General features: G+C 36.0%; 1 protein-coding gene across 1 annotated transcript; it reads left to right on the forward strand.

The window, feature by feature from the left end:
* Positions 1 to 19,156: 19,156 nt before the first annotated feature.
* On the forward strand, positions 19,157 to 21,479 carry LOC111887394 (beta-glucuronosyltransferase GlcAT14B). The gene is made up of 5 exons (XM_023883563.3): positions 19,157 to 20,052; positions 20,384 to 20,459; positions 20,566 to 20,681; positions 20,747 to 21,103; positions 21,194 to 21,479. The coding sequence occupies exons 1-5, from the start codon at positions 19,482 to 19,484 to the stop codon at positions 21,349 to 21,351; spliced, it is 1,278 nt and encodes a 425-aa protein (XP_023739331.1). The 5' UTR covers positions 19,157 to 19,481; the 3' UTR covers positions 21,352 to 21,479.
* The last annotated feature ends 831 nt before the right edge of the window (positions 21,480 to 22,310 follow it).

The raw sequence follows: 22,310 nt of genomic DNA on the forward strand, positions 1-22,310 counted from the left end.
TCAAAACATCTTAGGGTAATGTTCCTAGTCCAATTCCAGCCAAAAAAGTCGAATTTATGTTGTCTGGGGGTCCAACTCGTCGAGTGCACGAAACAACTCGGCGAGTTGGATGCTTTTTGCCTTGGACTCGGCGAGTCCATTCATGGACTCGGTGAGTCTGCTGGGCAGACAGCATCAAAACTCGATTTTCCAACTTTTGCAAGTATAACAAGAAAACAAGCCAGACTCTGATACCACTGTTGGGTTATGAGCATTCTAACACTCCTAAGTGTACATGAAACCCTAAATACATTGGATCTATGTTTTCTCTATTATACATGCAAATAAGAACTTCCAAGGTATTATCCTAATCTAGCATACAAAACAATGAGTGTAACAAGATAAAATACATACATCTTTGATGTAGAAAGTCTTCATGAAGCTTGAGTGCCTAGTGCCCCAAGTGTAACACCTCAAATGGCTCACACAACACCAAATACACTTGGAATAACTTGAGAGAAATCCACAACTCATGAAATCGGCTAGCCCTTATTTTTTAAACACTCTAGTGGCCGATTTTGGTCAAGAATAAGATCTTTATATAGTGTTACAATTAGGGTAAACCCTAATTGTCATGACTTTCCATTTCCTTGGATCCATGGGTTCAAATACACCATGGAGCATCCATGGACCATCCTATGGGTTTTAGCCCAACTTGATTATCCATGGAGCATTAGCCCACTATACAAGTATGGATGATTTACACAATCAACCCATATATTTAATTAGTCTTCTTTTGATCACTTAATTAATCCTAGATTAATTCTTGATCAATACTAATTAAATAATCTTATTATTCTTATTATTAATATACTAGAACTTATAATATATTAATAACCATAAGTGTCTTATTTCTCTCATTATAGTCTATCCAAGTGCATGATGCCATGCAACCCAAATGGACCATGCTGGGTCGGGTCAAGTCTTACCAATTATAGTTATGGACTTAGACATTAATCCAACACTCATTTGAACGCATAAAAGGCAAAGCACCTTAATCAATGAAAGGTACATTGATAGGAAAAGGTGAGCTGCTTAACTACTTGGAAGACATGGTGGGCAGCTGTGCTACCATAAGGCAAGAAATCGAGATTAAGAAACTTCGGTCCATATGAGTTTGAATTTGTCGTAAACTTTGGTTTTAACAAATTCACATGGATAGGAACACATACACCGTTTAAGTCTAAGTGTCATAAGATTTCCTCCTTCATGAAAATGATTGTGAGGAAATGCTTTCACTAAGAAAGATTTTAAGAAGATAGTGATTGTAAAATTGCACTCTCGAATTCGACCATGGTTACGGTATCCCTTTCCATAATTTGAATTGTGAGGTTTGGCAATTGTTTACACACACATATGAACTATCTAAGGCAAAGGTGTATAAGTTCAAGAAGCCTTGATAAAAGATTATCAAAGCACTAAGTATTAGAAACATGAACTTAAGAAATTCAATAAGCATTTTTTTTCTGAAAGTTAAGCTGTCTCTAAAATACATGTCGAAGCTAGTGGGAGCATAAGTGTTATGTTTTATAATAATCATCATGATAGTGGGAGCATAAATGTTATGATTGTATGATTATTAAGGAAAGTATTGCAAGGTTAGCAATATTAATTATAGAAAACAAGAGTCATACTTTGCAAAGTTGCAATAGTTGAAAAGTTGTTTTGCTATAATTAAGGGAGAGAATATTATGCTTCTTTTCAAATCTAAAGGATTAGGTTGAGGAATGTTAATAAAATTTAGTCAAGGGTACATAGTGTGTTCTTAAAATTTCGATTATGATTACGGCATTCCTTTTCATAATTCGAATTTTGAGAACATAGCAAATAAAACATTATGTGTCGTATCCCATATGCTTCGGGTATAGGATCGATTGCAAATGCTTTAATGTTTGACCATTATAAAATTTTCCAAATGTCTAGAGCATTTTGAGGGAAAAGGGACTAGAATCGGTTTTGACTAAAATAATTAAACAACTATCAAAGGACAATCCAAAGTTCGACGAGGATTGGTTGCTTGTTAGTAGTTGGAAGCATGATATTGGATGGACCATATCGACATTATTATGAATAGAAAAGATTTTATTAAGAATGAATTGTCATATGGAAATTATGGAAATGTTTCCATATTGGATGGACCATATCGACATCATTACGAATAGATAAGATTCTATTAAGAATGAGTTGTCATATGGAAAATATGGAAGCGTGTCTATATTGGGAATTGAATATTGAAAATCTATGTCTAGATTAGAAACCTTTATGCAAAAGGATGTTCAAAGGAATGTACTTTGAGTGAGAGACATCATATCTAAGGAATTGTCTTGTAACAATGTCCGATAGAGGACTTTGTAATATCATTGACAATAGTCTTTGTGACTTTGGTGCAGTGAATTTACGAAAGGACAATTGCATAAAATGTTAGAATCTAGCATATTCTATAAGTAGCAAGAATTTGATATTCTTTCACTTATGAAAAAGGATTTGGAGTTGTGAAATGAGAATGATTGGAAATGTGTTCAATTTGATCTATTTCACAAAAGTAAGAACCATAGGTAAACATTGTGTGCATGCTAAGAGCATGGGACAAGTGTAATAATTCAAGTAAGAAGTTGATTACCCGAAACGACAAATAATGAGTAATCGATATGGTGATAAATAAAAGGAGTTTTATTTATACTCAAAGGTTTGAGGCCATATGGGATTAGTATTGTTCTTATGTTTCACATTTGCATGTTTTGACTTCCAGAATAATTGAATTTATTAAGAATAATCGAATTATTCGAACGGGCCACAGTCGTTCATATGTTGGAAGTAGATATGAATGAAGACTGTCGTGAATTGGTGTGTGGATTGTCTAAAAGAGTATTAGACATAAGCAAATGTTTGCTGCAACGTTCATGAGTGCTTATGAATATGAATTTGAGCATTGGATTAAACCCACGCTCACTTGGATCACTCCATGAATTGCATCACGAGTGATTGGTGAGACGATAACATCTTATATTCTTGAAACCGAGATGTGTGAGTTGTATCTTGCGAATCGGTTGCACATTGATAATATGTAAACGCACTAGTAACTTGGTGTTATAAAACATATTGTTGTGTGTGATTCGGTGAGTGAGTGCAAGCAAGCATTGTATCAAAGTTTATTCGTTCCTTTTATCCAAAGTAGGATAAAAGTGATATCTTTGGGCCCCTCGATGATTTAGTGATGACAAACGTAAATGCTCGGCCGGGCTAGGGCTAATTTTATTTGTTCAATTAGTCAGTCGTCATAAATCGGAATTCGAGAAATAGTACAAAGAAGAATGATTAGAAATCATGTCTTACGATATCTAGAATGGAGGAATATATGATCCCTTATCTGAGGACACGCGTATCTGATAGGATCAGAGTTGACAGCGGCTTTGGAAAGCTATGATTGCAGATCAGGATCTGAAGTCATACGCATAATAGTTATTAGACTTATCCAAGCGGGAGACTGTTGGATTAGTGTCTAAGTCCATAACTATTTTGGTATGTACTTGACCCGCTGGTGCATGGTCCTTTTGGGTTGCCTTCACCAAAGCAACTTGATAGGATGATTTATGGAGAGAAAGGATTAAATATGATTTATTAATATATTATGGGAATAATATATTAAAGGAGAAATCATATTGTTTAATTAATATTAGTCAATAATTAATTGGTAATTAGTTTTGTGACTAAAAGAAATTAATTAAACTTAAAGGACTGGAATTGTAATTATAAGATAATTGCAATTTGGGCCATGGATTGCTTTTTATTATAAGGTGGAAGAATTCTATGGGGGAAGCCCATAGGAAATCGTCCAAGGCCTTAAGGAAAGGAATCTATGGGTTGCTTAGGGCTTAAGCATCCAAATTAGGGTTTCCTTGTTAGATAACCCTAATAGTCTCACTATAAATAGATCCCTTATGACCCAAAAATGTGGCTAAGACTTCTTCTAGGGTTTCACACGTTTTAGGGCAGCCTCCATCCTCTCTCCTCTTCATCCTCTTGCTTATGGTGTTTGTGAACCATTAGAGGAGTGACATTTGTGACTGTAAGCTTTCTAAAGTCAATAGAAGAAGGATTTGGGATTGTTATTGCTATATAACAATCAAGGTAATATCTTAAACCCATTCTTATGTTTATATGATTACTTGTATGCTAGAATTAGGGTTTATAGTCGTGGATAACTTGCATGTACAATAGAGAAACCTAGATCCAAGCATTAGGGTTTGTATGAGCACATAGGATGTTCTTAGGACCAAAATCCATCATAAACATAAGCATTTGGAGGAGATATTTAATAGCACTTTTGTTTCGGTCCAAACTTCCCTTAAGTTTTTGGTGAGACGATGTTCTTACGACAACTTATCTCATCAACATGTTTCCTTCTATAAGCCTTAATGGAAATTCTCCATTTTTTATATGAAACTCACACTGTATACTCTTACTTGAAGACCTTTGCATGTTTGTGTTTTTCTAGAACATTACAACAAAACATGGAAAAATTTCAGCCTTGTGACTGTGTCTTTATTGGATACTCATTTGATTAGAAAGGTTTACAAGTTGTATGATATGAAAACCATGATAATTGTTATCCCAAGAGATGTACGTTTCCACGAGAATGTTATTACACATCATTCTTAAGATCATACATTTGCTTATTAATTTCCATACAATATGGACTATTTTATAGTCAAAACACTTGAGAGTCCTTTGATTGCTTCTTTGTCAATTACAGTTGATACATCATTTTGTCATAATTATATTGATCATCTGATTTATGTGCCTTAAACCATTGATGTGTGTAACATCCCAAAAATCGTGACCAAAAATTTCTTTTTAAATCGTTACTAAACCATAGCATTAATTCGTTTCAAACATACAAAAAGGGTTATATAACAAAATAAAGTATCTTTCCCAAAACACTTTTTCATTTTACCGCATCCCAGGCTACTTCTTGGTGTGTGTCATGCGATCATCCCGAGCTCATCATTCCGCTATCGGAAGTACCTGAAACCAAGACTGAAAATCGTAAGCACGAAGCTTAGTGGGTTCCCCAACCTACCACATGCCATATATATCTACTGATCCATACATGTCATACATAATTCTGAGAACATAACAACATATTGGGCCCCCTCCCACTTCATAAGGCCTCGCCTGCCATCGAACCCCATCTGTCATCAGGCCCCGCCTGGCATCAGGTCCCACCTAGCATCGAGCTCTGCCCGGTATACAAATCTGTTTCCTTTAGGCCCCACCTGTCTCTGGGCCTCGCCCGTCATACACATACATACGATTAAATAACATATTGAAACATACATAAACATTCCCTAACCATACCCTGCTCTAAGGCCTCGCCCCTGGTCTGCTACTGAAGTAGTGGAACCCCGTCCACACTCCTACTAGTAGTGAGATACGGGCCCTCGCCCACCTTCGCATTCTTCCTATCATGGGCCTTGCCCCTGCTAATATCAAGATATGGAACCCCATCCATACTCAGCTAGTGATGAGATACGGGACCCCGCCCACACTCACCTCCCTACCAGGCACATACAAGTATCACGAAGACAACAAGTATAGTCTAACGCACTACATAAGAATCTTCCTCGGGAATACCCCGACATTGGACCCCCGACCCGGAAACATACTATTATCTAACGTACTTCGGGCTTACCCCGACATCGGACCCTCGGTCCGGATCCTACCATACTGACACATGCAATAATCACGAAGACCTCTAGCATCCTAACATTCCTCGGGCCTCAACCGTCATCAGGTCGTAACCCGAAACATATATCAACAAGTGCCTAGGGCTAACCCGCGGGTCTTCCTTCTATACATAAGCATAAACATGAACATGAACATAATAGGCCGGCATTATGGCCGTAGACCCATGCACACAGTGAGGAGACTCACCTCGCACTGCTGAAAACTCGCTAAACACTTCTGACTACTAACCGGAAACTTCTAAACCGCTGACCCTTCGGCTTCCCTAACTATCAATACCTAAAACAACATTTAGACCACAATAATCTGAAAAGTCAACCCTGGTCAAACTTGGTCAAAGTCAACTTCCAGTTGACTTGACTCGCCGATTTGTTCTACCAACTCGCTGAGTCCATGCTCCTCAAATCCCAAAACAACCCCGACTCCACTCGTCGAGTTTAGCGAGAACTCGACGAGTTCTCCTTCATCTAACACTTCGGGACTATCTTCAACCGACTCGCCGAGTTCGTCCTTGAACTCGTCGAGTTCATCATCATCACATGAATATATAGGCAATGACTCGCCGAGTTGTATGAACAACTCGTCGAGTTCATCTTCATAACTAAGAAGATTGCCTTGGACTCGCCGAGTTCCTCTTCGAACTCACCGAGTACTATGATCTTCATGTCCATTACGGACCCAGCCTGGTTGAATCCTTTACTAACTCCACTCACTAATCCGAATCATAAACAGAAGGGTTTGGGTTTGCGACTCGACTCGCCGAGTCCACCTTGTAACATCTCTATTCTGTCGATTACAGTCCATTCCAACACCTTCAACCCATAAATCTGGACTTCTAAGGCTAACATTACACGTAAAGTTGCCAACTTTACATGCATACAATGTGCTATGAATCTTGAACACCAAATCTAAGCTAAATTGGGGTCTAAATCATCAAGTGAAGTCATAGCTGAGTAAAGTTTCTCATTCAGAGCTCCTAGGACTTAGAAGTGCTCAGATCTGAAGCCCTTTTCGTCCTCAAAGGCCCAATACTCGGATTGGCCTTGGAAATGGCCCAAAATGTGACAAATTTAAACTAAGAAAGGGATCTAGATGAACAGTAGCTAAGGTATAAGCTTTATACTTCCAAATGATCTGAAATCCCACCCAAGCTCTGGATCTACTATCTCTTCTTGAATCTCCAAGGGTTCCTTTCCTCCTTCTAGCTTCAATTCACTCAAAAATGGCAAGAGAAGCTTAAGAACACTCAATAGCTGATTAGGGTTTCGAGAGTAGGTGAGGGGAGTGATGGAGGCTGGGGTGGAGGCCTGAAATGATGTTTAAATAGGGCAGCAAGTCCCGAAATTAGGGTTTCCCAACCCAGACTTGACTTGCCGAGTCAGTCTTCCCGACTCGCCGAGTCAGTCACTTAATCTGCGACACGGAACGCGCTCCGACTCGTCGAGTTCCTCCTTGGACTCGACGAGTTGACTCCTTGATTTAGGGTTTTCCTTTCATTTCTTGGTCTTCCGGATTCCGGGTGTTACAATGTGCCTTTTATTGTTAGACTATCAATAAAATCACATAGGGCACTAACTCGTGTTCAATATTTTTGTTTGTAACAACACTTCTTGTAATTATCATTATTACCTATACCATTCCTTTTCTCTATGTATGCACAACGTTACCCATACCTTATCTCCCAAACATGTTTTTAGTACCTTCTCAATCAGAGCAAACAAATGTTGCATAATATGGATTGTCTTTATGAACCTTTAAGTTTTTAAAAAAGCAGTGTTAATTCCTAAGTGGCAAGAAGCTATGGAAAAAGAATTTGTAGTATTAAAGGTTAATAACACGTGGGTTGTGGTGGATCTTCCAAAAGGCAAGAAATGTGTATAAGATCAAATACAAAGAAAACGGTGATGTTAAGAAGTGTAAGGAGGAGATTAGTGGTTTAAGGCTTCACTAAAAAAAATTTGGATAACTATACTGAAACATATTCATCAGTTGTCAAATTGAAGACCGTCAAAGTTGTTACTACTACTAAAGTTAAGAAAGGTTGACAAATGCATATGTTATTTAAAGGGTTAATGTCATAAAAACCCTCAAGTTTTCAGGGTTTTGTCGGTTTTGCCCAAAGTTGAAATTTATATCCATTTTTACCCAAACATTTTCGAAAAAAATGTTCGGTTTTACTCTTTTACCGGTGATAACAGGTTTTCCAGGCTACCATTACATTAAATTCGCAAAAAAAACCCTTAAGTTTACCATTTTTTTTTGTGTTTATACCCTTAAGTTTATATTTTTTTTACACTTTTACCCTAAGTATATATTTTTTCATAATATACATATTCATGCAGAAAAATCGTATTTATATACGAAAAAATATTTAATTAAATATTGTATTTATATTTTTTTAATGTTACATATATATATATATATATATATATATATATATATATATATATATATATATATATATATATATATATATATATATATTGTTTGTTTGTGTGTATTTGTGTTTTTGCATGGTTATACCATTTAAAAAGATAAATAATATTTTTAGAATTATGAATATGTGTTGTATAAATATAGTTTTTAGAAGTATAAATACATATTTTTTCATTTTTATATATTAATATGTATCTATACTTCTAAAAATATATTTATACTTAAAAAAAAAACATATATCAAAATACATATTTACACTTCTAAAAATATATGTATATACTTATATAAACATGTTTATGAATGAACAAGTTTTTTTATTGATATGTATATTTTTAAATACATAAAAATGCGTATTTATAGTTCTAAAAACATATTAATTTGTTTTTTTTACATCTTAAATGGTTTATCAAAGAAAAAAACTCATACATACACACACACATAGTTATATATATATATATATATATATATATATATATATATATATATATATATATATATATATATATATATATATATATATATATAAAGAATTAACATTAAAAAATGTAAATACAATATTTAATTAAATTTTTTTCGTTTGTAAAAATGATTTTTCTACTTGAATACGTATAATATGAAAAAAAATACATAGGGTAAAAGTGTTAAATAATTATAAACTTAAGGGTAAAAGCGTAAAAAACTGTAAACTTTAGGGGTTTTTTGCGAAGTTAATATAATGGTAACCTATTATCACTGGTAAAAGGGTAAAACCGAACATTTTTTTGGAAAATGTCAGGGTAAAAACGGACATAAAGTTCAACTTTTGACAAAACCGACAAAAGCCTTAAAACTTGAGGGTTTTTATGACATTAGCACTTATTTAAAAAATAAGCACATAATACATATATAATATTCACGCACAAAATCTTCTTTCTCGATTCTATGTTTTTAATTCATCGTTCATCAAGAAATCTGGCCGAAAAGACAGATCTATGCCTAATCCTTAATTTGGTCAACAATCAAGATCGATTTGTTAAATAAAAAGAATATGCATTTATATTGCTCACGATCAATGTTTTAAAAACCGGTTTTTTAGTTGAACCGGTATGGTGACCGGTTCCCGGTTTAACCGCCGGGTGAACCGGTTTCTATATTTTTTATGTTTTTTTTTTCTATTTTCCTACACATACATATATATAGAAATTATGAATTTGATGTTTACAAGTTCAAACATTAAAAATATACATAAAAATAAGTTGTAGATGAATCCAAATACATTAAAATAACACATAACCATAAGTTTTATTGTTTTTACATCAATCCATATACGTCAAAAAGAAAATAAAGTATAATACCAAAACGAAATATAGTTTTTGATGAATGCAAACACATCAAAAAAAAAATTATAAGATTTACCATATGTTTTTATTTATAGAAAACTAAAGAGATTTGAAAAAAATCATCAAAATTTATTATGTAAATGGTTCTTTTTCATATGTTTTTATTCGGTGTGAACCAGTTTATTTTGACCGGTTCAACCGGTTTTTTATAAAAACCGGCCGGTTCAGAAATCAATGTAAAACCGTTGATAGTTGAACCGCTCTCTCTTCCGGTTCCCGATCCAACCAGTTCGACCGACCGGTTCAAACCGGGTTTTAAAACATTGCTCACGATCGATAATAGTTTACTCTAGTTTAAAATAATTGATATTATGTTTGAATCAATCAAAACTTTAAGCCGAAAGGAAGGTTTATAATCGGTATGTGGTTCCTTATTTATGCACATTGTTATTATAAAAACCAACGAGATTGACATAAAGTACACGTTATTTGTACAAAACGCACAAACAACCCCTAACCATAACCTAAATAATAATATTTCGTCGAAGAAAAAAGGTGACACAATGAAGACTACCCCTTAAAATAACACCTCCTTAAACGCAGCATCACAATTTGAGGATTAAAACTAAGGGTGAGCAAAAACCGCACTACAATTAAAATTAACAATAAAAATCGTATAAACCGCAAAGCGATGGTGAGGTTTTCTGTTTTCTAAAAACCGCAAATTTGCGGTGCGGCGCGGTTATTAGTTTTCAAAAACCGCACCGCACCGCATATATTATATAAAACTTTTTTATATTAATTATTAATATATTAAATATAAAAAATAAGACAAGTTTCATGAATGAAAGATGAATAAAATGCTAAAAGACAAAAGTATGGTTTTTCGTTATTTTTAACTTTGAAAAATGGTGAAATTAGATAATTTTAAGAAATTTATTGTTAATTACTATTGATTTGACGTTTTTAAAATATTAATTGTTTATGATTTAAGTTAATTGTCTTATACATTATGGTTTTTTTTATTATTATTACAAGTAATATGTTTGAAATCTTAAAACCATTTGAGCTCTAAATTGATGTTAAAAACCACACAAAATAACTACACCAAATTCATGCAGTTAATAACCGCAACACAGAAAAAACAAAAACCGCACCGCGAAAATAACCGTCAACCGCACCGCAAAAATAACCGCACCAAGCGCTTTTGAAAATGGATTAATGAATTTGCGGTTAGTGGTGAGGTTTTGGCTAATAACCGCACCGAACCGCACCGTGCTCACCTTAAAACAAGAAGTACAAATTACTGAGATCGTCCCTATGGTTTGGTTAAAATTACTAGTTTGGTCCCTAAGGGTTTTTTTTCACTCGGACCGTCCCTAGGTTTTGATTTTATTACGTATTTCATCCCTCGTAGACCTTAAAAGACTATATTGTCCTTTGTAATTTATTTTTTTATTTTTATTTTATTAACTATTAATTATAAAAATAATTTAAATAAAAAAAAAATATTATGCTCAATCCCTACCCACCTACCCATCATCATACCCTTACCCTTAAACCTAACTCACTCTCTTCATCTCCATCTCTCAACTCCGGCAGATAAGTCCGACAACACCTCCGACTCTGGCGACAATGGAACCACCGGTAACCACAACCGACAGGCGACAGATCTAGATTTTTCTCCTCCGTCACCAAAATCCTCTTCCATCGTAACCCCTGAACCTTTGGAACTTAGCCCCCCGTTACCAGAACCACCAAATCGCCGCCGAAATCCACTGAAAGACCATGGATCTCCGACGAAAGCCACTCCGCCTCTTATCTCCTCTCCGTTCTATCACTAGAAATTATTGTCGTCACCATATACCTCGTCTTCTTCCCCTGTTGGCCATATCAGCTTGTTTATCTCCTACCTTAACCATATCTGCTTGGCAATGGCCGATGGAAACAACGGTGGTCGCTTTTGAGTGGTGGCAGTGACAACATATGTAGATTCGACAGTGGTAGATTCAGGGCGCTATGGCAGTTTTGTCTTAAGGGCGACGATGACAGCGTATCTGAATCTTATGGTGGTGACTTCAAGGTTTTGGTCTCGCCGGAGATGGTGGTTGTAACATCCCCAAAATCACGGCCAGAAAAGACCGGTTTAATTTATGCTTTTAAAATGATTTCAGAGTAATCCTTTGATTAAACGAGTTGCGGAATTTGTTCTCAAAACAAAATATGATAAAATAAGATTTACCAAAGCATTTCTTAAAGAAATGTATTTTTCATTATATTACAATACTCGGGATGTCATGTTCCGATAAACAGACCAAAATCATAAACATTTCAATACAGACCTTACAACAATTATTTACAACAACAGGTCTATAATCCAAAAATAACTTGATAAGTCATCCAACTTATGTTCTGGCGCCACTACCTGTAATACAAAGAAACTGAGTAGGTCATGCTTGGGAGCCTGGTGAGCATATAGGGTTTTCAACCCACAGTAAATAATTAAATTAATTTTTCATCAACCAACGATAACCCAATTACCCATTCCCGTTATTCTCACTTTACGTCCCTAAAACAACTAACACAAGGGATCTACTCTTAGAATATTTCATCGGGGCGGCAACACATGCTTCGGGGGTTTCCCAGAATTATATGTCAAATAAGGCAAACATGAGGGGGATGGATTACAGCGAATGAACACCAAGTTCATTAACACCTACAAGTGGCGAACCTGCTAGCGTTCTACAGGACTATCTAGAAAAGTATGTGGTTGTCATCTAAACTCCGCTAGATGACTGAATCAAAAACAACATCGATGTCTCTCATCTGTTTATCACGCATCAACTATCTACCCATATTCTACCCAACATAATAGTAGATAAAAATATATATTTTTATACATAGTTTAAAACTTGTATACCATTCTCATTCAATACATATTCCGAACAACAGATGAAACACATACACATAACACGTATTTCATAGAGAATAAATCATACCTATGAGATAGAAGAAAGTGAATATACATTCACACATATAACTACAAAATATACAGATTTATCAAGGAATGTCATCTATATAACAGATTTATCAAGGAATGGATTACAAACTTGATTCATTAAATCCATGAATGTTGCCGGAGCATTGGTTAGTCCAAACGACATAACCAAGAACTCGTGGTGTCCATATTGCATTCTCAATGCAGTCTTCTCGATATCCTCCTCTCTTACTTTTAGCTGATGATATCCTGACCTTAGATCGATCTTTGAGAAATAGATCGAACCTTGCAATTGATCAAACAAGTCATCAGTCCTTGGCAACAGGTATCTATTCTTTATTGTTGCCTTATTCAGCTCTCTGTACTCAATGCACATTCTCATGCTCCCGTCTTTCTTCTTTACGAATAACATCGAAGCTCCCCAGGGTGATGAACTAGGTCTAATGAAACCTTTACCCAATAACTCCTGAAGTTGCATCATCAACTCTATCATCTCCGTCGGTGCAAATCGGTACGGTGCTTTTGCCATTGGCGTGGTTCCTGGTAACAAGTCTATTTTGAACTCCACTTGTCTATCAGGTGGTAATCCAGGAAGATCTTCGGGAAATACTTCCGGATAATTACACACCACTGGAATATTCTGCATCACCTTCTTTTCCTTCTTAGCATCGATCACGAATGCTAAATATGATGTACATCCCTTGGTCACACACTTTCTGGCTTTCATTAGATAAATGATTCCAGAATTTACTCTGCGTTTGTCCCCATACACCATAAATGACTCTTTCCCTGGTGGGTTTACTTTTACTATCTTCTTCTTGCATAAAATCTCGACATCGTTGGCGCTAAGCCAATCCATTCCCAACACGATGTCGAAACCGTTAAGTTCGATAGGCAATAATTCCTCATGAAACTTATTCCCATTAAGGTCGATTAAGATGTGTTTCATACGATGGGTAACAAGTACAAACTTGCCACTAGCAACTTCGACTAATAAATCATTATCTAGTCTATCAACAGGAAAAGCTAGTTTTCTACCAAACTCATGCGAAATAAAGGAGTAGTTGGCTCCAGAATCAAACAAAATTTGAGCATGTAATTCGTTTACGAGAAAGGTACCTGAAGCGACACCAACTTCATCTTTCGCTGCCTCAAGTGTCATCTGGAAGGCTCTTGCTTTCGGCTTTGGGGGAATGTTGGGCTTCGCTGCCTCCTTCTTCTTCGGACAGTCTTTCAAAATGTGCCCCTCTTCATTACAATCAAAACACATCCTTTTATTGGACGAACACTCATTGGCAAAATGACCAATTTTTCCACACTTGTAGCAGGTTACATCCTCACTACATTTCCCAATGTGCTTTTTCTTGCACTTCTCGCACCATTTTGCTTCGCCTCCTTTTCCTCCAAACTTCTTCGAAGTAGACTTCGAAAATTTACTTTTCTTACTGGAACCTGAAGTTCCGTCAAAATTTTTCTTCTCACCAACTTCAACCTTGTCGGCGGTCCTCCCCTTGATCATATTTTCAACAGACTTGGCAGCCCAAATAGCTGCCTCTAGAGTAGGTGCCTAACGCACTGGCACCGTGTACTCCCTTGGGAGTCCCTTTGCGTACCGGTCAACTTTAGTGGGCTCGTCTGGGACGATGCGCAAAGCAAACTCCATCTTGTCTGTGAAGTTGTTAGTATATTCGTCGACTGACATGCTGCCTTTCGTCAATGTCAGAAACTTGTTTTCCAACTCCAACAGATTTTGAGCCGAACAGAACTTGCGCTTGAACTGCACCAAGAACTCTGCCCATGTCAGTTGTAGTGGCTCATTAAGGCTTAGGGTCTTCCAAGAGTGTTCCACCAACGAACAGTTCCACCCCTGAACTGACGTACTGCGAAAGTGGTCTGCAACTTGCCTTTGCAACCACACATCATGAAGGCTAGCTCCATTTCCGATATCCAATCCATGACTCCGATCGGATCCTCCTTTCCAGTGAAGGTCGATTGTTTGCAAGTCATAAAATCCTTATACTTGCATCCCATTCCATCATTCCTTCCATCCTGATTCTTTTGCCTAGCTATCGGTGGGTTGGCTTGACCAACAGATCCACTGAAGTTTCCTCCTTCTGAGTGCCCTTCATTTAATTCAGGCTCTTCTACTTGAATTGACAGTTCTTCATAATTTTGTTGAAGCAACTGCCTAGTCTCCTCCATCTGATGATCCAGCATTGTTTGAATCATCATTTGTACACCAGCCATCGTTATCGGCTCAGGTGGTGCTGCTACGACAGGTATTTGCTCAATCACTGGTGGTTGATTCCTGTTTTCATCAGCATTTCCAACTCCACTCCTCGTTCTCACCATTTTTGATCTATACACCGAATAAGGTGAAATTAGATCCTCATTCACGATAGATATTCAAATCATCCTTATCACTCGGAAACATTTACATGCTACTTCTAATATCGTAGACGTACGCTTAGAATCCTAAACACATAAGGTTTCCAGATTCGGTCGGCAACAGACCATAGATCCGAACAAATAATATCATATATGACAAACATATAACATTTAGCACATAAAAACATTTTAGGCAATTTTCCTAAAATAAAATAGTGCACGTATCTAAAATATAACAGACACACATCTCACAATTACACTTAGCATTCTAAGTTTAAGTCTAGAAATCCTACAAATTCCTAGTTCGCTTAAACTAATGCTCTGATACCAACTGTGACATCCTCAAAATCACGGCCATAAAAGACTGATTTAATTTATGCTTTTAAAATGATTTCAGAGTAATCCTTTGATTAAAAGAGTTGCAGAATTTGTTCCCAAAACAAAATATGATAAAATAAGATTTACCAAAGCATTTCTTAAATAAATGTATTTTTCATTATATTACAATACTCGGGATGTCATGTTCCGATAAACAGACCAAAAACATAAACATTTCAATACAGACCTTACAACAGTTATATACAACAACAGGTCTATAATCCAAAAATAACTTGACAAGTCATCCAACTTATGCTTTGGTGCCACTACCTGTAATACAAAGAAACTGAGTGGGTCAGGCTTGGGAGCCTGGTGAGCAATAAAAAATTATATTTAATTCCACCAACCAACAATAACCCAATTACCCATTCCCGTTATTCTCACTTTACGTCCCTAAAACAATGAACACAAGGGACCTAGTATTAGAATATTTCATCAGGACGACAACACATGCTTCGGGGGTTTCCTAACAATATATGTCAAATAAGGCAACCATGAGGGGGATGAAGTACAACGAATGAACACCAAAGTTCATTAACACCTACAGGTGGCGAGCCTGCTAGCGTTCCACAGGACTGTCTAGAAAAGTCTGTGGTCATCATCTAAACTCCGCTAGATGACTGAATCAAAAACAACATCGAGGCCTCACATCTGTTTATCACGCATGAACTATCTACCCATGTTCTACCCAACATAATAGTAGATAAAAATATATATATTTTTATACATAGTTTAAAACCTGTATACCATTCTCATTCAATACATATTCCAAACAATAGATGAAACACATACATATAACACGTATTTCATAGAGAATAAATCATACCTATGAGATAGAAGAAAGTGAATATACATTCAAACATATAACCACAAAATATACACATAACACGTATTTCGTATAAAATACTTCATAATTATGTGTTAGAAGAAAGTGACTACACACTCACTTGATCAGAAGATGATCTGACAGCACTACGGCTTGTAGAAGTAGTATTCTTCGGTAGATCTGGAAGATCTTCACAAAAACCGGGTTCCTCGCGGGCAAAGCTTCGGCTCAGAAATTTTACTTCTCGGGATCTTCGGGGCTTCGGGACTTGCTTTGGGTCTCGGGAATGATACAGGGGCTTCGGGATAATTCTTACATGAAAAACGAGGTAAAACGGGAGAGAGAGAAGAGAAAAGGAGCAAAAAGGCCGGCTGCCCTCACATCCTTTATATAGGGGCAGAAGCCTTGCATTACGTTGGACATAATGCTCAGTACGTGGGGCGTACGCTTCGGATCGTCACTGCTTACGTACTTCGGAGCACTCGAGTACGAGGCGGGTCATGCTTCGCTGTATGCTGGGCGTAGTTCGGATAGGATCAGTGACTCCTTTGGATATTATCCGAAATTCTTAATTAAATATATATTTTAATTATTTATTAAAATTTCAGAAATTCATATATTCCTCATACGAACTCCATTTCCGACGTTCTTTATATCCACGCATAGGTGAGACTACGCTCTACAACTTTCATTTAGACTCCGTCGGCTAATTTTGACTTTATTTTTATTATTTAATTTTAGTAGATTGGGACAGGAAAACTCCATTATAAATTCATAACTTCTTCATCTGACGTCCGTTTTCGCCTGTATTTTTCTCGTTTCACTACTATTAATGAGATCTTCGATTCTCGTTTAGATTATTTCAGCTAAAAACCTATCGGTCTCAAATCGAGTATTCGGACTGCATACTGCTAAGTCGAAACTTCGGAAAATCATAATTTCCTCATACGAAGTCAGATTTGGGCGTTCTTTTTATGCACACTCTCGGTTTAACGAACTCTACGCCTTTCGTTTATATCACTAAGGCTAAATATCGCTCTAACGTAAATTTCACTTTTTACGTCGTTCAGCGATGCCGGTTCTGTTGCGTAACTTCGACGAGTCATAACTTCTTCGTTATAACTCGGATTTTGGCATTATTTATATCTCCGGAATCCTTGTTTCAACCACTACATATTTATGCAAAGATATCAGGCTTATCTCACACTTTAATTTTGACGCTCATTTTATTCTTAATTCATTAAATTATAATAATTAAGAAAATAAACACATAATTCACATAATACTCACATATTTCATCATTAATACTTCAAAAAGAGTTACAAGGGTTAACCTAGACTATTACATCAACGATAATGTCTAGCCTGGAAACGCGGGCGTTACAGTGGTGGTGTGTGGTGTTCTATCATCAGACTTGATAATGGAAAAGAAGAAAAAACAGGAGCGTGATCTATTGTTTGCTGGTGTTCTAGTCTCCTTGGAGTTTTGGTCTTGCCGGAGGGAAGAGATTTTTCGACGGAGATGGTGGCGTATGGTGGTTCACCAGAGAGGTGAGAATTTGGAATTGATTTCCATGGTAGTGTTAGGGTTAGAAGTGTTGATGATAGGGATGTTAAGTGTAAGGATATAATTAGGTTGGACCCATTTAATTAATTAATTAATAATATAAATAGAAAAGGGTGTTATAGTCTATTTATGTGTAATAGGGATGAAAGACGTAATAAAACCAAAACCTAGGGACGGTCCGAATGCAAAAAAAAAATAGGGACTAAACTAGTAATTTTTACCAAACCATAGGGACGATTTCAGTAATACGTTCAAACAAGAATTTAAACTTAAAAGGTTAAATTTTAATTTGTCAAAATCATTCTTTCCCTTAGGCTGGAGGGTGTGAGGGTGCGGTTTAGTTGCGGTTTCAGTTGATGTGACACTGAAACACCGCCCCCTCCATGCGGTTTTGGAAGTGCGGTTAGGGAGTGCGGTAATGGGAGGGAGCACTCCCTTCCTTTCTCTCTTCCTCTATCTCTCTCTATCTCTCTCTTCTTTCTCTCTCTTCTTTCCACCCCTTTGGTGTTTTAGAAAACTGCGGTAATGGGAGGGAGTGCGACACCACTCCCTCCAGCCTTATAAGAACTCAAAGTGTGATCCCTTTTTGAAAGGAGTCTGGCAAAATGTTTCTCGTCTTGGAGAGGGAATCTCCATTCGATGCTTCCTCTTATATCCCCCTTTACCACGGCTTGCTCCGTAATTATGATCTATACTAAAAAAATACCCGATTAGGCCCTAACTAGGACGCCTTCCCCTCGGAGGACTAAGAGATATCAAAAATATATACTTTTATCAATAAGTTGCAAACACATGCAATATAGTGTATAAAGAGGCAATCTCACTAATAATTCACACTGATAATTTGATAAAATATCATATTTTCCAGTATTCCATCAAATATATCGATTAAAAGAGAAATCAATCACTGATCTTTCCCGGTTTATACTGCGGCTTTTGATTCAATTCCCTTAGTATTTTTCCAATTTTGGTTTTGGGATATACTGTTACCTTTGATTTACGATTTCAACGAATGAAGTTTTTTCATATTTATTTTAGTTATACTACATGAATCTCATTATGGGTAAAATCAAACCTTATTTTCCCTTTGATTTGTATTTGGATTTAGACTTGAGGGCACCCTTTGGTATAAAGATATGATCATAATATATTACCTTGTTTAATTTTTATGTTAATTAGATCGTACGTCACTACCTCTAAGATGTATTTAGATTAATATGTCGACTCTCTTCATATCTCTTACTTACGTACCAAACAAAGTGACTTCCAAATCTTGAACTTCAATTTAAAAACGGATACATTATATTAACTTGTAACTATCACTACTCTACATCAAGAATGAAAATTTGTTATTACAAACATATAAGTATATTCGTGCATATCTTAATATAATATTATTAAATCATATTAAAAAGTCAAAAGATAACCTTTTTAATATAATTATTGATGCGAAATTGAAGCAGAAGTTGACGCCCACACAGACCACTTTCTCTCCCCACATACTTCACTAATCACTATTCACTGCTGTGCCTGTGCGAAGACCACAATGTGTCCGTTTTCTTGCAATAATCAAACTTCACGAGCACTATCTCCCTAGATTCCTTTCTCTTGCTGGATCGAAGAATAATCATCACCCTCGCATTTAATTACATCACCTTTTTCGCATTCTCCACTTTCCCAAATCTCCTAATCGATTAAAGACGATATCAGGATCAAACTTCGAGAAAAAAAACCCCCAAAACCATTGTCTCCGAATGCCCAAATTTTATCCTAACTGTAACTCCTGATGTTTTCATCAATGGAGAACGCCGTTAAACCCTTGAGAAAGAAAACATGGTTTCTCCCTTTGATCTTGTCTCTCCTCACTTCATCAATCCTCGTAATTTTCTCCCTGTTCTTCACTTCAACTTCGAATCCTTTTCATCAAACCCCTTTAAAGTCCAAAACCCAACAAAACCCAGTTTTTGTTGAATCAAAACTGTACATCTCACCCACGAAACCGGTTTCATCCATACCGAAACTTGCGTATTTGATCTCGGGTTCGAGTGGTGATGTTGAGTCGTTGAAAAGGACGCTCAAGGCATTGTATCATCCATTGAATCAGTACGTTGTGCATTTGGACCTTGAATCTCCCGCTGAAGAACGATTGGAGCTGGTTGATTTTGTGAACAACGAGGCTGTGTTTCAAGAAGTGGGTAATGTCAGGGTGGTGTCTAGGTCTAATTTGGTAACTTATAGAGGACCTACTATGGTTACGAATACGCTTCATGCTGCTGCGATTTTGTTGAAGGAAGGTGGTGATTGGGATTGGTTCATCAATTTGAGTGCCTCTGATTACCCTTTAGTCACCCAAGATGGTACGTGATCCTCAATTTAACTATCTTTGTCCATTCAGGACTTTCGTCGAACAATTGTCCCGCATGGTATTTTTTTTTTGGCAAAATCTGTACTATTTCCTAACTTCGTCTTGAAAAATGTCAATAAAATCGATACTTAAAATGGGTAAGGATTATTTCCTATGTCTTTTCTGATTCGTGTTGACATGAACCGAATAAGAAAGCCCAACTTTATTGCTTCAATGATCATATAAGGAAACATCCATCGTTAAAAATGTGTAGCGATTAGTTAAAATATCCCCCTTTTGGTGCTTGTTTCTTCACTCAAGGCTCATATTGTAATTTTTGACAGATTTGCTTCACACATTTTCAACTGTGCCTAGAGACCTAAACTTTATCGAGCATACAAGTGACATTGGTTGGAAAGAGTATGTCCATCTTCTTACCTTTTTACTACTACAATTCTTTATATCTTTCAATATAAAAATACAATTTTTTAGGGTTCTTCATCTTTTCTTTTTCCGAGTGTTGTAGATACCAAAGAGCAAAACCTGTTATAATTGATCCAGGGCTATATAGTCTTAAAAAATCAGACGTATTTTGGGTCTCCCAAAAAAGAAGTGTTCCTACTGCTTACAAGCTCTTCACAGGTAACTTATTAACACATTTTCTTGAAAATTGATTTTAATAATAAAATTGATTTTAATTTTTATAGGTTCAGCATGGATGATGCTTTCAAGACCCTTTATAGAATACTGTTTATGGGGATGGGATAACCTTCCAAGAATTGTTCTTATGTATTATGCAAACTTTCTTTCATCTCCAGAAGGCTATTTCCACACTGTAATCTGCAATGCTGATGAATTCAAGAACACAACTGTAAATCATGATCTTCATTTCATTTCATGGGATAATCCACCAAAACAACACCCCCATTTTCTCTCCATTGATGATTATCAAAGAATGCTGGAAAGCAATGCCCCTTTTGCAAGAAAATTTGGTGAAGATAAAGAATTGCTTGACAAAATTGACTCTCAACTTCTTGAAAGAGAACCCAATGGCTTTGTCACAAGTAATCTCATTCTCTTTAAACTATTTTCTTAAATTCTAATCAAGAAACTCAGTTTTATCAATATATATATATTTTAAATAATATATGCAGGAAGTTGGTTGGAAAGAAGTGATACAAATAGAAGCATAGCTGAAAGCATAGCCAAGAATGTAACTGAATTAAAACCAGGTCCTGGAGCTGAAAGGATTAAGACACTTATAGGTGGTATGCTTTCAGACAAAGATTTTGATGCAAAACATTGTGTCTGATAAAAAGAATGCTTAAGATTGTATGTATGCAGTATGCTCTCCAAGATGAATTCTTCTTGGAATATATTACTGAAAAGATATCAGATTTAAATATATATATAGATATATTAGATATTATTAGCTCAAAACTTGCAATAATAATCTTGGATGAGATCTAGTTCTTGAAACAGGATCCAAGGTTCACTCCAAACTTCTGTTAATTAACTCAGAACTGGCTGTCATTGGCTTCCATGGTTGAGTTTATTATTTTTTTTTTCCATTTTTACCCCTGAGGAAGGTACGGATTTACTGCAGTTTAAGGTGATGACAAGTTGCTAATGTTGCTTGATACATGATGTTAAGTAAAGATTCTTGTAAAGTATGTTTCTTGTTTTGATGATGTTTTCCTTGATCATTTATATGGATGTTGGATGTAAAGTCTCTTGATGAAATGTAGTCATCAGCTGTTGGTGACAGGGGCAAACTTGTCAATTCACTTGTGTCCTGTCTACTACACATTATTGTTGAAATTGAAATAGAAAGTTTTATGATTGGTAAGAGAGTTACAGACATGTCACAGTTATTGAGTTGGTAATTTTGACAAAATGAGAGTAGTGGATGTGAATGCCATTAATTCTATGGGATACTTTTATGAGATTAGATATAGCATTATCAACATTCAACCCTTTGATAAAATAGCATTAGAATATCTTACTATATTTCAACATATAAAGAAATTGGATGATCCAAAATCCAAATGAGAAAATGGGTTATCTTGGTGTTGGAGAAGGTACTAAATGACACCCATAATTGTTTGACCCACAAAAAAGGAAGCTATAGAAAGCCGAGATGTGGTGTTTTTTTCATAGGTATTTTGTAGCTTTTGTAGTTGTGAAATATGTAATCACCAAGTGGGGATATTTCATTCCTAAAATGTATGCCATTCAAGAAAAACTTTCATTATAATATATATTAGTAAT

Source organism: Lactuca sativa, chromosome 8 (assembly GCF_002870075.4).
Source record: "Lactuca sativa cultivar Salinas chromosome 8, Lsat_Salinas_v11, whole genome shotgun sequence".
In the NCBI taxonomy this organism is placed as follows: domain Eukaryota; kingdom Viridiplantae; phylum Streptophyta; class Magnoliopsida; order Asterales; family Asteraceae; genus Lactuca; species Lactuca sativa.